This window comes from Sycon ciliatum, chromosome 4 (assembly GCF_964019385.1).
Source record: "Sycon ciliatum chromosome 4, ocSycCili1.1, whole genome shotgun sequence".
In the NCBI taxonomy this organism is placed as follows: domain Eukaryota; kingdom Metazoa; phylum Porifera; class Calcarea; order Leucosolenida; family Sycettidae; genus Sycon; species Sycon ciliatum.
In genome coordinates this window covers 23,033,494-23,049,448 of record NC_088646.1, presented here as the reverse complement: position 1 = coordinate 23,049,448, position 15,955 = coordinate 23,033,494, and the positions used below count along the sequence as shown (strand labels likewise).

At 46.4% G+C, this 15,955-nt stretch overlaps 1 protein-coding gene across 1 annotated transcript; it reads right to left on the bottom strand.

Moving 5' to 3' along the window:
• Nucleotides 1-221: 221 nt before the first annotated feature.
• Nucleotides 222-15,578, bottom strand: LOC135815092 (mucin-12-like). The gene is made up of 10 exons (XM_065328333.1): nt 15,123-15,578; nt 14,971-15,026; nt 12,247-13,448; nt 11,865-11,941; nt 8,366-8,486; nt 4,920-5,034; nt 3,915-3,976; nt 3,495-3,729; nt 2,882-2,973; nt 222-2,639 (listed from the first exon to the last, which is right to left on the bottom strand). The coding sequence occupies exons 1-10, from the start codon at nt 15,389-15,391 to the stop codon at nt 1,668-1,670; spliced, it is 3,201 nt and encodes a 1,066-aa protein (XP_065184405.1). The 5' UTR covers nt 15,392-15,578; the 3' UTR covers nt 222-1,667.
• Nucleotides 15,579-15,955: the final 377 nt, after the last annotated feature.

Sequence of the window (15,955 nt, the reverse complement as noted above, 5' to 3'; positions counted from 1 at the left end):
TTTCATGGCCTCACCTGTACGCCAGGTATACCATACTTCAAGTACAAGTGCAGGTATATCCCCGCGTACACCACAAAGCAGGCTACTGTACTGAGATGTGCACTGCAGGCAATCCTAAGCGACACCAAGAGTACAAAACCCCCTGGGGGTTATGTACTCTTGGGGACACGGACTAGCACAAACACACCCACACTACACACAACCGAACTCCAAAAGCATGCTTCACGACAATGCCAAAGTCATCCGTCACATTTTAGTTGTTGCTGCTTTCAAGTGGCAGCTATTTGCCTAGACAACTCCGCTAATAAAGTTAAATCTTGAATGACAGGACTGATAAGCTGAAGGATAAATAAGAAGCCTCTAGAATGGCGATAGAACTAACAAGGAAATGTGAGGGGAAGTTGTAAAACAGTCGCATCCACTAGGATAGATGAAGAGAAAGGCGTAAAGAAACGACTAAAGTACATTATGTGCAGGGCACGTTTGTGCATGCCAGTCGCCGGGGCAAGCTGCTACTACTACTACGAGTACTTTCAGCAAAAGGGAAGCCGTCAAGTCAGCCAATAAGCATGCCCAGGCAATACTATTGGCATAAAATATTATTAAATATTTTATAGCAAAGATAAAAAAATGCCAATCAGACGTGGGAGCAGAGGACCACTAGCAGACTAGTTTTGCGCCTGCTACAGCCGAGCCTTCCATAGCAGTGAGGAGGAAGAAGAAAGGTGTGGACAAAGGCAGCGAACATACAAATGTGGGTCCAGCGAGCTAAGCCAGATATGGAGATGGCTTTCACCAGGAAAAGAAAATGAAGAAGGGGAAGGAGACATATTACTGTCTATACCTTGAAGAGTAGATAAGAATAAAATGTTTCCGTTGTGTTTGAGGTTGTAGATAAACTCCTGACAATGTAGAAGTGTTGGAAAATATTGAGCAACGCCGCAAGTTTAATAAATAAGCGTTTCATCACACTGGATAAGACTTAGAAGGGAGCATTTTTTCGAGCAGTTTCAACGGGGGAATCAAGATGAGCGTATATTGCTGTAAGCGGAACGAGGACACATCACTCATAAGGTGCTACTAAAGTAACAACAACATGGCTAGCGGGGGCGCCCTACATCGGGACACCGTCTATTTTTACGCCGACAGTCCGACTCGACCAGCGGTAGTAGCTGTGGTCGCCGCAGCTTTGCATATGTATGCATGCATGCATGCAGCAACAGCAGCATATTATAGCAGCATACACAGCCGCAGGGGCCCAACTACCTGAAATAGAGGGTGCGAGGAGATAAAACTATCTGAAAATTGTGCTTAGGTGAACACACACCCTGGACACAGTAACTGAGGATGCATGATGGATGAAAACGAAAGCAGTCCGACACAAGGCCTTACCGGTGATAAAAGAAAGGGTAAAAAGAAGTTTAGATAAAAAAAAAAGACGGACTCCCTCTTCTTTCGGAGAACATAGCTGGTACTTACTAGAGCGAGGAAGTAAGGATGTAGAGTTGTAGACAGAATCAGTTGTCGGACACAAACACTCCCGGATCGGTACTATACGCTTGTACGGCGGCGGCGGCACGCAACGTATCGTATCTATTTGACTGTGTATGTGGTGTGTTGAGCTCACGAGCCACTACTCTTGGCATTGAGATCAGCCGAGGCTGAGCTTACGAGCCACTGCTCTTGGCATTGAGATCAGCCGAGGCGAGCCAGTCATTCCAAGACAGCATGTGCGCACCCAGGCCAGGGGCGCTGGCAACGGCAGCAGGCGAGAGAAGCTCGTGAGAGCCGCCGTCCGTGCTGCCAGCTGCAGTAGCAACAGTGCTTCTCATGCTTTCCGGCTGTAAGCCAGACAGCTGCAGGAGGCTGTTAGTTAGGACTGTGGTGGATGAGGATGATGTGCACGACGACGGTGGCAGACCAGCAGTGGCGCCGGCAGCACCAGCAGCAGGAGCATGTGATATGGTCCAATGGTTATTCGTATTTCCCATAGTCACTAAGCTGGCGCTGGAGGAACTTACACTGCCGCCACCGCCAATGCTATTGCTCATTGTGCTGTTGCTGATCACATTGCCACCTGCGCGGTCCAGGCGACGCAGTGGACTCAGGGTGTTACTACCGGTGATGAGATGCGAGCCAGGCGGTATCTCCATCCACTCCGTGGACGACTGCGGGCTGCACAGGTTGCTAGTGGTAGCAATGATGCCATTGGCGGTGCTGCTTGCCGGCTGGTTCGTGGGCGGCATGCACAGGGTGGCTGATACCTCCGGAGTAAGGGAGCAAGTGGATGCACCGCTGTCAGGCGGCGATGGTAAGCAGTTGATAGCACTCTGCAGCATAGCCTCTTTCATCTGACTCTGAGAGAGTGGTGTGCCCGGCGAACACGGCATGTTATGCGATGTGGAACACGCCATACTATGCGACGTGGACATGCTGAGCGGCGGTAGCATACCCGCTGGCGACGCACGTCGGTTTAGAGTGCCGGCGGTCTGGCCACAGGACGGGCTACGGCGCTTGCTTGCTGGCTCCAAGCTCTGGAAATTCCTGACGGTGGCCTGCAGCGCATCCAGCTGCGTTTGCAGAGAGTGCTTGTGTTCTGTAATGGCTGATACGCGGTGATGTAGCACGGATTTATGTGTCTGAAGCAAACAAATAGCAAAGGTGAAGAGATAGAGATCGAGAGAGCCTTTGCTACAACCCAACTCAGCGTCGCAGTGTAAAGCAGTGCAGTAGGAGATTGCAAATACATGTAGGCCACACCACTTGCGGACATATTAAAAAAAACACACTCAACCCGGACCGTGCACTAAGCAGGTGCAGGAACAAGTACAATACACAGCCAGCCAGCCAGCCACATGCACAACTTCACAGGCAAGCTTACCTCCAGACTACCAACGGCTTCCTGGTTTCGTTGAAGACGGACCTGTGCAACAATCTGCCGCGTCTTCAGTTCCTGGATTTCCAAATCCCGAGCTGATGACACGCAGACAACAACAACATCATAGGCAACAACAGCAGGACTCAGAAGACCTTGCGCATACACGCAATGCAAACAAAATGGTTCAGTACGTCACTGCACTCAGCATTTAAATGTGTGTGCTTTTTATAAGCTCATGACTAGAGCAGTGCAGAGCATAGTGTTGGTAGTACTAGGGCTGCCACCACGTAGTCCTGAAGCTGTTGTATATGTGTATTCGTACTTTCATGGGGTTGCATTTTATTAGCCACCATTAAGCTACTGCTGGTTTTTCCTTGGAAACAACACAGCCCTCCCTCCCCCTTGTATCATGAACAAATGGGGGAGCCACAGTTCTTCTCTTGGCGCCTAAACAGTAGTCATTGTCCAGTGCATTAGGTCCTTTCTTTCCACACGATAGACAAGTTGATGATCAATGGCTCAGATAGGCAAGGCGCATGAATCGCCGGGCAAGTAAAGGCAGGGTACCAATGTCACAATGTACAACTGAACACTAGAGCAAAGGGCAGAAGCTTACATCGGTTGTCGTCAAAGAACTCTTCCATGAAACACTCGGCTTTGTGAGTGAGCAGCAGATCATCAACGGAACATGGTGGAACGGGTGCATTCGTACGGCTTTGGGCCTTGGTAGCAGCGCTTTTCTTCACATTCTGAAGATGTTTTCTGCCAAGGAGATGTTCCAGGTGATTGTGCTGAGTGGTGAAGAGCTGCTGACACAGCGAGCAATAGAGATCTTTGGTGTTCTCTACCTCCTGTGCTCACAAAGACAACACGGACACACATTGCAAAAGGCATTGAGCTGAATGAGTTCCACCGTGAATGGCAACTTCACAAACATGCGACAAAGGATGGGGGAAACGAAGCAAGGAAAGTGGCACCAAAGCAAAAGTTCACACATGTTACAAAATTGCTTGAAATATGCACACAGCTGACTTACAGAAGTATTCTTGAGAGCATCTACAACGTCAGCATCCATCTTCTCGGCAGTACAGTTTTCACCTGCAAAAGCCAGAGAATGGAAAGCAAGAGATTCAGCCATTGACCCAATAGCGCCTGACTTCAGAGGGGACAAAAGGCCACAAAGTGATTTCCAGCGCTGGGCTAGCAGCAGCAGCAGCAGCAGGGGCATTGCAAGGAATGAACTATGGCTGTAAGAAACTGCAGGCTAAGCCAGGTGGTGATGGTGGTGGCTGAACACAACAGTCGCACCCCACTGCTCCCCAGATTTACTCAACTAAGTTACAAATACGATCTGTCAATCAATGATCAACGTGAAACACAGATCAATGAGCTCAATCAAGAAGTCAAGATAATATCTGTCCCCACAGAATTACGCGGACAAAATCTTAAAATTATGCGCATAATTAAGCGGGTGAAAACAGACCATTATGCGGCAAATATGCGGGATCATGTGGCAAATATGCGGTATAATGCGGTCATTATGCACGAGTTATCTATCATTTGTACAACTTTAGAGTGCAGTTTCATGCAAGTATACAACTTTGTCGTACAAACTCATGGACCGGTACGACTTTGTAGTACATTTTCAACATCATGTGCTATTTTCTTGTACATTCCCGTGAATAACGCGGGTTTTATGCAAAATCTCTCGAAAACGCGGATGAAAGCCAATAACGCGGAAAATAGTGCGTCCGCGGAATCGCGGTATGCTGTGGGCACATATATCCTCTCGCAGCACTGCACTCCATGCTAAATCAGGCTTCACAGGGTCCACACATCATAGCAACCCCTAAAACAACAAAAATGCATTGACAGTACAGCTGCGGACGTGGAAATCCAGTGTCGAGACCGGGGGCCGGGGCTAGCCCTCCGGCTGCATACACATTTTCTCCGTTCTCTAATGCCCACAAGTGCACGTCGATACAGCGGCAATGCTATCAACAGGCAAGAAAAGGGAATAAGCAGTACATGTAAAGCATACCAAACTGCTCCTTGACCTTCTCACAGAGCGATTCAGAGTAAGTATCCGACTTCTGGAAAACTCTCAGCTCCTCGAGATAACGCTTCTTATCTGCTGCAGCTTTCCCTTCGTAGATCTAAACAGTGACACAACAAGAGAGGACCAATATGAAAATTACAAAACAGCCGGGAATACGGCAGAGACGAAATACACTCCATTCGACATTTCAACTGCTATGATATTTAAAGATTGTCAAGTGCTTATGGACAGTGTTCATTGATTTCGTGGACAGCTCCGAGATCGCACCGTCCCAAACAAGAATACAAAACAAGAAGTGCGATCTATATACATGTAGTACCCGCATTTCGGTTGTTGTCTACCTGTTGCTGTTTTAGTTAGAATCAGTTGACGTCGCGTCACCATGGCAATCAAAGTGCACCTCGTTCACGAGTCACTGTACCTCTTTTACGCATCACACAATTTGAACACGAAACGAAAATGACTTTGTACGATTTCGTAACGAGTCACTGGATCTCCCTAGCACTGCACACTTGACAGCCTTGTTCTAATTCCCGTTGCCTGCTGAAAAATCGGCTGGGAAGCAACACAGCAAAGGCGGGGGGGGGGGGGAGATAATCGGTACTTTAATCGGTACTTTAGTATAAAGTTACGCCTTTTACGGTACAGTAAAATCTGTTGTAAGCGACCTCTGGGTCTGGCGACCACCTGCTCTGAACGACCGTTTTTCCATGCACCGACAGTTCTACACAGACACGGTGGGACCTGGTTCTAAAGACCACCTGGCTTTAACGGCCGCTTTTGTTTGCACCGTGGGGTGGTCGCTTAAGGTGGCTGGGGCGGTACAACTTTTTAGGGGTCATTTTGGTCACATTTTGACTGCATTTTTGAGTTTATCGGCAAGGTGGAGATGAAATTTGAAAATATTTTCTGGTGAATCTCTGGAGAAGAGCCTTCTCTAGCCTCCTATAGTTTTAGTTTTACTTTTGGACAAAATTTGAAAAAGTATTATGAAAGGTCCGTGAAAAAATAACACGAACCTTTCATAAAACGTTTTCAAATTTTGTCCAAAAGTAAAAATAAAACTATAGCAAGCTAGAGAAGGCTATTCTCCAGAGATTCACCAGAAAACATTTTCAAATTTCATCTCCGTCTTGCCGATAAACTCAAAAATGCAGTCAAAATTTTCCCAAAAAAATTGTACCGCCCCAGCCACCTTAAACCAGGTTTTACTGTAGTTGATTTACGGTAGCATAAAGGGAGTTATACCATGGTACGGTGCGGAGGGCCTGTTTTCAGCCAATCAGCGCTCGTCTAGCCATGGTTATATTGGCCAGTATAAATCCCGCGCGGGATTTATATTGAATATAAATCCCGGTGCACGGTACGCACGCTAGGGCACTGCCACCGTACAAGTTCACTGCCTTTCAGGCAGTGAACTTGTACGACGGCAGCACTCCAGCGCACGGACCATTCACAACCAGGGAGTAGTACAATACGGTATTGTACTACTCCCTGTTCACAACAGACTCAACATACACCACATGCACGTGTACACTCCACACAGAACGGCATTACTGACGAGGAACAGTACACAATGGAAAAGAAGAATGACCTGGAATTCGTCTACCGAGTATTCTACTTCAAGTACATGTATTATACTGAAACTGAGGATAAAGAACGTCAAATAACCACGAAGTATCCCGAATGGGTCAGCAATGTACATTGTACTTCAAATAGTTGAAGATCATCAACAGACTGTCTCCTTCGTAACTAAGTATATGATACAGAGTGTACTTCAAATCCACCTAAACCGATTGGAATAACGCTAGAATGGATTGAAATGTGATACAGTGATACAAAACAGTGCATGCAAATGCATCTACAGTCCATTTCAAAACTATAGACGCGTACCTAGGCAAAAACCGTTATGCCAGCATCTATACCACATAAAATCTGTGATCACTTTGTGCATAAATTTTTCCAAATTGGGCGTCTGTTATCCAATCCTTTAGAAACTATATGAGAGTAATTGTGGAGCGATCCTGAGCAATATTCCGAAAACTATTCTCAAAAAGTTCCAGCCAAATTTGAAATATTTTAAAAACCCTACGCGTCTATAGTTTTGAAATGCACTGTACTTGCAAGTAAGCAAACCTGATTATAAGATGCCGCATGTGAAAATCAGCACTGTACCATAATCATGATAATAGTAACACTTACTCCCAAAGAGTCCAAACTGTACTGTAGTCTAACTAGTGACGGCAGTGTGATTCAACGACAACTCCAGCACCCCAGCAATTCAGTTGACTTCCGCATCGCTCGCGAGACAAATATGCTACAATATGCACTGGAACTGAAAGGAAATCTGATGCCAAACATCCACGGAGGAATCTCCTTCTGATCTTACTCGACCATTCTTTCAATTGACAACTGATAACCAGCAGAACATGTTCATGTACTGTATGATGTAGGAGATCTCCAAAATAGGTTCGTTGTTCTGGAAATGCGTAGGGGTGCCTGGCATAAGTAGGATATGACCCTCGTAGTCGGGTTATACCGTACCCTCATATAAATCCCTCCTGCTATCGCAGTCGGGATTTATATTCAGCCGGTATAACCCTCTGACTCGGGTTATATCCTCTACGCATGCATCGAAAGTGACCGCAAACTTTTTAGGGGACAACTCGTTTCATATTCGGGAGATACAACTAAAGTTCCACACAGCTGAATGGTCTCACACTGTGTACGGTTGTAGGCTGACTTGCCCTACAAATCACATGGATGGCACCATGGTCCTTATTCCCACTGATTCATCAGCTGATGTGTATGCGCTTGGGGTTAGTTGTGCACTGTAGTAAAGTACATTCTTGTGCAGTATAGTAGGCTTACAGGATACACATTTCATCCCCTATATCGTTCATATTTGGCAGGGTTCAGTACACAGCATATACCAAGTTGATGGAAATGTGTAGTATTCTTGTTGCGCGCAATCTGAGAATTCCCAGAATGCACAAGCAATCTGCAGATTGCGCAGGCATGCTTGCGCATTCTGGGAATTTTCAGATTACTTCGATCATGACTGCTATTATCGGAGACCTGGGCTTTTATTAGAGAATAGGGTAAAAGGGTCAACGAATATTCACTATGAGAAATATTCGTTCCAATGTGGCAAACCGAACGAATGTTCGAATATTCGGTGTATTCGTTTCACCACTAGTTTCTTGAAACAATGATAGCACAATCTCTAATAGTAGCGCAGGTAGAGTTGCCATTGAAATACTTGTAATAAGAACCCCGGGCTCCAATTAGAGAAAATACGGTACCTCTAGCAACCTTGAAATAATGTAGCATCTCACACGGTCCTAACATGCAACACAGAAGCACCGAGATGCAATGTGCAATGTAAGCGCGTGCACCTGGCACAGGCTAGGTGAACAAAAACCCACCTTTTTCTCCTCCTCAGACAGGCCTTGCCATTTCGCGGCCAGATGCTTCATGTTTTTGGTGAGGTGACTATCTTTCGTTCTGCCCATGGACTTATACTGGTCGGAGATGAAAAACTGCCACCTGCTCAAGAGGGAAATTGATAAAAACAGGGCGTAACAAAGAATATAATTATTGACTGTTGATAAATACCCACACTCATTTGTGACCACACCATCAACAGTAGGGAGGTTCTGCTATACGTGAAACGTAGAGAAATCACGTAGAGAGCAGGTGTCTGGGTTGGAGTCTACGGCTTCGCGTGTTTTGGCTCCAGATTTCTACGCGGAGATGGGGTTCTCTACGTTGTGGCACACGCAGAGAAAATGCGTACGGATTTGCTGGGTATCGATCAACTGCATGCAGAAAACTACCAAATATGGAAGGGGAAATTCCCAGTACACATTCCACGTGACTTCTCTAGGTGAAACGTAGAGCAGAACAGCATTTCTTTACGTTACGGGAACGCGAAGAAAGTTCGCGTGATTCTTTGCGTCGCGTTCCCAACACGTAGAGCAGAACCTCCCTAGTATCAAATTCAAATAAATTGGCTTCGACTCAATAAGTATATACCACTGCACTTTTCCATGTAGCACTGCACTTTTCCCTAAAAAGGAGTATTTCATAAACAGTATTTATTGGCCTTTATAGTGGTATTTTATAAACAGTATTTATTGGCTTTTGACCCAATAAATACTGTTTCTAAGATATTTATTTAGAAACGAAAACTCGTCGTTTAGGGGGAGGGGTTGAGCGCCTGTTCATTGTGATGACAATTTCTGATGATTATCACATGAAAATGACGTTCAAATTTTAACATATTGTTCAATTGTTCTCGTGGTATGAGTGCGCTCATTTTACTTTCGTCAATATTAGGCTACTACATTTATTATACATCTGTTGACCTTCACTTTCCCTTTTAAAAAGGGGTATTTTATAAACAGTATTTATTGGCCTTAGGGGCCATCCGCGAAGGGGAGGGTTGAAATCAACCCGGGTCAAGAAAATCGTACAAACGTACTTCTGTGCGTATCTCGCGCCAGGTTTGAACAGCACTGCAGATGCAAATTTCGCGCGAATGAATTCACGTGACCATACAGGACTGTAGAAGTGGATTTTTGGCGGCATATCAGTATTTGACCCGAGTCAACTGTCTTCATGTAAGCGCTCACCTCTTTTGTCTATCGTACAGACTTTCAACCCGGGCTGAACTCGACCCGGGTTGAAATTTCTTATGTAAACACAGCCTTAGGTTCACGATCTCACATATGCACGCACTCGCACACTCGTACTCACCTGTACACTCTCGTACTCACCCTTGTTCCCTTTTCTAACCTTTTCTTCCGTTGGCCTGGGTAGCTGGATTCGCGCTTTAGCACATTCATTTCCATAGCTACCCAGGCCCTTGATAAGCTCTGACTTGGACATTTTCTCTCTCTCTTTCCAACGAATCTCGACTTGAGACTGGAGTTATTGACCTTCGTCCTTTTGTGACCGTGGCTGTTGCGTGTGAGATCCGGTGATCCTAACACGACTACTAGTAAGACTCTGGGACTCAGCCATTACCGAAAGCAGCCCAATGAAGAAGACGATCATGGCGCAGCTAAGCGCCTAGATGCTGCTACAGAATTTGATGGGGATGTTGATGAAGATGCCGTACAGGAAATCGACTCCATCGTCAATGAAGCCATCGAAGATCGCTCTGCTCCGCAACCAAGTAGTAAACAGTCTGCCTTCCCGGCCACACAGATCCTGGACAGTGATCTTGAGCAGTATATCGTCTGGTGCATTAATCGCATCGCCACCTCAGAGAAGGTTGGCAGAGAAGTATCTGCGAAACTCGGAGCTGCCAGACAACATGCTCGTGATAAAACATACCGAGAATGGATAAGTAACAAAGTATCCAAGCTGTGTGATGCTGCTAAGATTGCCGCGGCAGATCACCTGATCACAGTGCAGATATCATCGTTAGACAAGAAACTGGCTACGGCGACAGGGATTATCCAGGAGGCAGAGGCTGACATCCAGAAGTCAGTTTCATCCTCCTCTGCCTTCATCGCAAAACTGGATCACAACTCGGTTTCAATACTCGTTGGACTTACGCGCATTTTCATCACAATGATAGTTGGACAACAAAGGAAAGATATCCTCCAATAGTGCTAGTTTTAGAATATCGGTGTTTTTTTGTATTAGTTTTAGATCTAATAATGTTCACCTTATGGTACCATAAATATCTTTCCTTTGTTGTCCAACTATCATTGTGATGAAAATTTCTAAGGATTATCACACATGAAAATGACGTTCAAATTTTAACATATTGTTCAATTGTTCTCGTGGTATGAGTGCGCTCATTTTACTTTCGTCAATATTAGGTTTCTTGTCTCCACGCCGACTTTTAAATGTACATACAATTATATACGGTAATTATATTTTTGTATGTTGTAGTAGCCTCAGGATTTATTGCAATCACATACCAGTTATAAAAAAACTCGGGGGACCTCGGTTTTTATACTGGTACAGTCAGACCTCGTTTATCCGGTCCTCGTTTATCCGGATCCCTCGCCATCCGGAAGAAAATCGCTGGTTACCGATGTGCAGCATATGTTATGCATACAACATAACCGGACCTCGCGATCCGCATACCGGTGCATGATTTTGTGTACAAACTGGTTAAAATGTGTACAAAAAGCTTCGTCGTATCCGGTTGCATGTGGCTGGCTAGCGCTTGGAGAAGCTAGTGTCAGGGAGTTGTACAAGCAAATGAGGTCCTTGACCTGCTGGGTGTATGCGGACAGCACTCAGTTGCATGCACTTGTCATTTTTCTCGCTTGTTTTACATACTGGACACGCTAGTTGTACTGCATAAGACCTGTCTACATGTATGTACGATGTCACTGCTTTTGACATGCCACATGCATATACAGTATGTGTGTTCAGTTATCCGGTTACCTCGCCTATCCGGATGTTTTTTGTGGAAAACAGATGTGTGCGGTTAAGCGAGGTCTGACTGTATGTAATTGCAATAAATCCTTTGGCTCTACATTTATTATATACGTAGGCAAGAGTACATGAAAACCAGAGTGTGCAGCTTGGGGCCTTTTCTGCTATGGGTGTCTGTCACGGCGAAATTCCGTGATTACATCATATTTGGCCCAGATCTGAGGCGGGAAATGGCGTAGTGCGTACAACTGAGCTGCAGTTGTGCAGAAAGAGACCTGCTTGAATCCTGCTTGTACGCACTACATCACTAAAATGATGTAATCACGGAATTTCGCCGTGACAGCAACCCATCCGAGCTGCACACTCTGGTTTTCATGTACTCTTGACGTAGGCTAAGGGGCTATCCGGCATTACCGATAATTTTCACGAAACGAAAAAGTTTAGTCAGGACCCTCCCCCACCCACCCACCCCCCCTGAACGAAAAATAGATTGACTTGACAGCAAGGATGGCAACGACTTACGAAGATAGCACGGGCCTGGGTTCACCAAACTCTCGTCGCGAGCGAGGTTTGCCTTTGGGCCAACCACCTTTTGCCGACTGCACAACAAAGAACCCAAATGAAGAACAGCGAAAACATCCAAAAGATTTTGCCAACAGTGCTGTGAAGTAACACTTGATTCACTGTCCTATGACAAGGCTGGGGTCAGCCAGAGACCTATCAATGCTAATCAAGGACACCGTCATTATACGTGATGCCCCCCCCCCCCCCCCCCCCCCAGGACGCATTTTAGGGACAAACAATGCACCACAGCAATATGCTTCGGCAAAACAACAAGCACATACACACACAATACACCAGGTACATTGCATAGACATAGCTCGGGACAACGACAGAAACTGACCTTAGGCGATGTCAGCCTGCCATTAGTAGTCACAGAAGTAGAAGGTACAATTGTGGCACCAGCGTACAGTGGGGAACACACAGATGCAATGGGAGTAGGAAGAGTAGTAGCAGCAGAAACAGTGGCACTAGGAAGAACACTAGCATCACTGGCACTGGCCGGAATGCCAGGAGAAGACTGTTCAGCAGGGGAAAACACAGAAGTAATCGGAGAAGAGACAGTAGCAGCAGCAGGAGAACCAGCAGCAGCAGTAGCCTGCATAGATGTGGCCTTGGAAACCGGGGTGATTTTAGCCCTTACACGCTTGCGCTTGCGTTTGATAGCAGCAGTCTTGGATGGGTCGTGGAATATAGATTTCATCGGGCCACCGAGTCCGACATTTGTTCCGCTGGGACACCCCACTGATGAGGATAGAGGTGAGAGGACTATTCCTGTCGAAGCGGGGGACCCCACAATGCCTACAGATCCTGCTGGACTAGTGATAGAAGGACCATTCAAGGGCATGTGGCTGGAGATAACTGAGCATGGAGGAGGGAAGGTCTTGGCTGTGGGATTGTGAGCTACAGCGTAGGTAAAGCTGGTGCGTTGCGGCACGGTCGAATTGCTGTGTTCACCCACTGATGATGTAGGACCAAATGAGCCAACAGATGCAGCTGAGCGACTCGAGATGCGTCCAACAAGCGGTCTGGGACTGGTTGGGTTGGGCGAAGGGCGCAGGAGGTCCGGCCGCATGGCACTTGTCGGCACCATGCTTGGCATCAAACCTGCCGCGCTATTCGGATCAGCAGGTAGCCGTGAGCTAACCACTCCAGGTCCAGATGCTGAGTTGCAGTACTGCATGTGCGGTGCTGCTGCTGGGGACATTGTCTGGCCGCCATGGAATGCATGAAAGAACTCAGAGTGTTGAGAAAATGACGGCGTCTGGGGAGAGGGAGGACCGGCCGAGCCGGTACCATTGGGGGAATAGCGTGCATGCATGTTGACCGTATTGCCTGGCATGTGAACCATGTCAGGACAGAAGGAACGCTGCAGGCCAGACACAAAGCTTGTAGGTTGCTGGCAATCTAGACTAGGCGGGCCGCCACCAGGCGTCATTGACGTGACACCGGCCATTGACATCAGCGACTCTGGTGCCAACGCCAGGAAAGAGTCTAGCGACTTGTTCGTCATGTCACTTCCAGGCACCAGTTGTGTGGAAGAACCTTGGCACCAAAAAAAGGGATAGAAACGGGAAATGAAAACAATTAGTTGACTATACATGTATTTGTTGAGTCACCTCCAACATTAAACTGCGCTCTTTAGCCGACTAGACCCTCCTGCACACAACCATCACCATTGCGAGGACACTTCCGTAGACGATATTGATAAACTCCTTCAGACAGCTGTTTCGCTAATACATAGTAAATCAGTGAAGGTAGATGTTGAATGATTAAAAATATGGTTTGGTCTATATTTCTAAAACAAAAAATCTAAATATGGTCTAAAATATGGTTTGGTCTATATTTTTAATCATTCAACATCTACCTTCACTGATGAGCTATGTATTAGCGAAACAGCTATCTGAAAGAGTTTATCAATATCGTCTACGGAAGTGTCCTCGCAACGGTGATGGTTGTGTGCAGGAGGGTCTAGTCGGCTAAAGAGCGCAGTTTAATGGTGGAGGTGACTCAACATTTTCTTCAATGGCCGAGAGCTCTGTCGCACCCTGTAATAATACCGTAAAGTACCGCCAGAGCGCCCCACCATCTCATCCTTTCGTGGTCGTATTGTGGAGGTGGTCTGCATGTAGGTCATACGACATGAACCTTGTACACATTATAGCACGTTTTGCAGTCAATCTGTACCTTCGAGCGGACACAAGCTCCACACAAAACCTGCCAAGTGTGACCTTAGTACACTAAGATTCTTACATCGTACAAACTTCGTTGCACTCTGCCATACGATTTTCCTTTCTCTGGCTGTAAAATCAAGGTGGGGCGCTCTCGCGAGACGGGGCGCTCTGGCGGTACTTTACGGTACATGTATTTGAAAGTACAATGATAAGGACACGTACGTACTGTGTCACGTTGTGAGTTAGATACTGTAAAGTCAACAAATATTCAGCGCATATTTATTTTCGGCTATTTTTGGCCTGGTCATGTTTGGCCGAAAATTTATTGCGGCCGAAATTTTGTTTTGCAAAGTTCCGTGTGACAGTGTATACAAGCGGCAGCAGTACAGGCCGAAAGTCTGATGCGGCCGAAATGGGTTTTAGCCCTGGGAGGCCGGAATTTGAATGGGGCAAAAATGTGTCGACTTACAGTATGGTGCAATACACCATACAGCACGAGCAAATGTCTTCCAGGGTCAGGCCAGGCGGAACCGGTCCGGTTGGTCTGGCCATGGCGGACCAACATTTTGGCCACCCAAGTGTGTGTGTGCTGAGGAGGTCAAGTTTACCCACTACGTGTACAATCATGCATATCATACGCAATGTATGAATAGTATGGCCAGACCAATCAAAACTGCTTCCCTGGTCCTGAGTGTTGGTGCTCGGTGCAAGGTGATTTTCACATTCACTAATTCCACTTATAGTGGTCCCTGAACTATTCGATCTATACAAAAATTTCGTTTTTTCTCATTCTAATACGGCAATAATCATTGCATCAAAAATCGAACCCCGCTGTTTAGTATCTGCCTGAAACCTTCACGTAACACGTATTGTAAGAGAAGCAGCTCACATACCTTCTGCACGCACTGGAGATGGAAGGTAGTTGGTGGTTGAGGGCATTGTACGCCTGCTGTGAAAAAATAGCAGAAATGCAATTAACGGAATGCAAGCGTCAATTAGAACATGCTGGAAATACAATATCCGTTGCCATCTGTGAGTTTCTTACTTAATTTCAGGGCCGGTCGGCCTACCGACAATGTCGACACCGATATTATCCGCCAGCAGAGCATGGCTGTCAATATCCTGTAGTGAGCTTGTGGCTAGCTCGTCCAATCCAGTCGAAGCTGCCAGGCCTTCGCCTGCATTGCCCTCCGCTGAGGTACGAGCTCGCCTCGCAAGTGCATCTATAAACGCCAGTTGGTCGAAAACGTCCGACGACAAATCTAGACCACCAGAGTATTCTTCATCAAATCCATGGAAAAATGCTGTCGACATTTTCGTTTCCTAAGTAAAGGGTTACCACCGCACACTGGCAGTAGGCACACCAACAATTAACTTCTATCGGAGATAAGACTGAAGGATAGCATGCTCCATTATTTTTCGATGAGTGGGTGAATGGAGGATCAGAGGGGAGAGGAAGAATGGTGACCGAGACCAAAGAAATTGGAAAGTCCGGCCGTAGTACTAGTAGAACCCTACGGCTACGGCCACGTGAATGAAGTGTACCAGCGTCCATGACTTGTAGTAAGCAATCAAATCCGGCGGCCGACCCGGCGAATTTTTCGAAACCAGAATTTTTGTAATGCCAGCGACCGAAAATTTGTACAATAGTAGCGCATCTGTGTACAGCAGTACAGTGCGCAGCGTACAAAGTTCATACAATTACGACCAGGCCTGCAGGGAGCCCTAAAACTAGTAAAAGTTACACATACCATATTAAATAGGTTTGTGCAGGGCTCCCTGCTGATTACGACTAAAAACTGACGACGAATGTGTACCGGATGTACACATACGTACATACACATACCTTCTGCGAGATGTTCCTTTTTCGGCAAACTA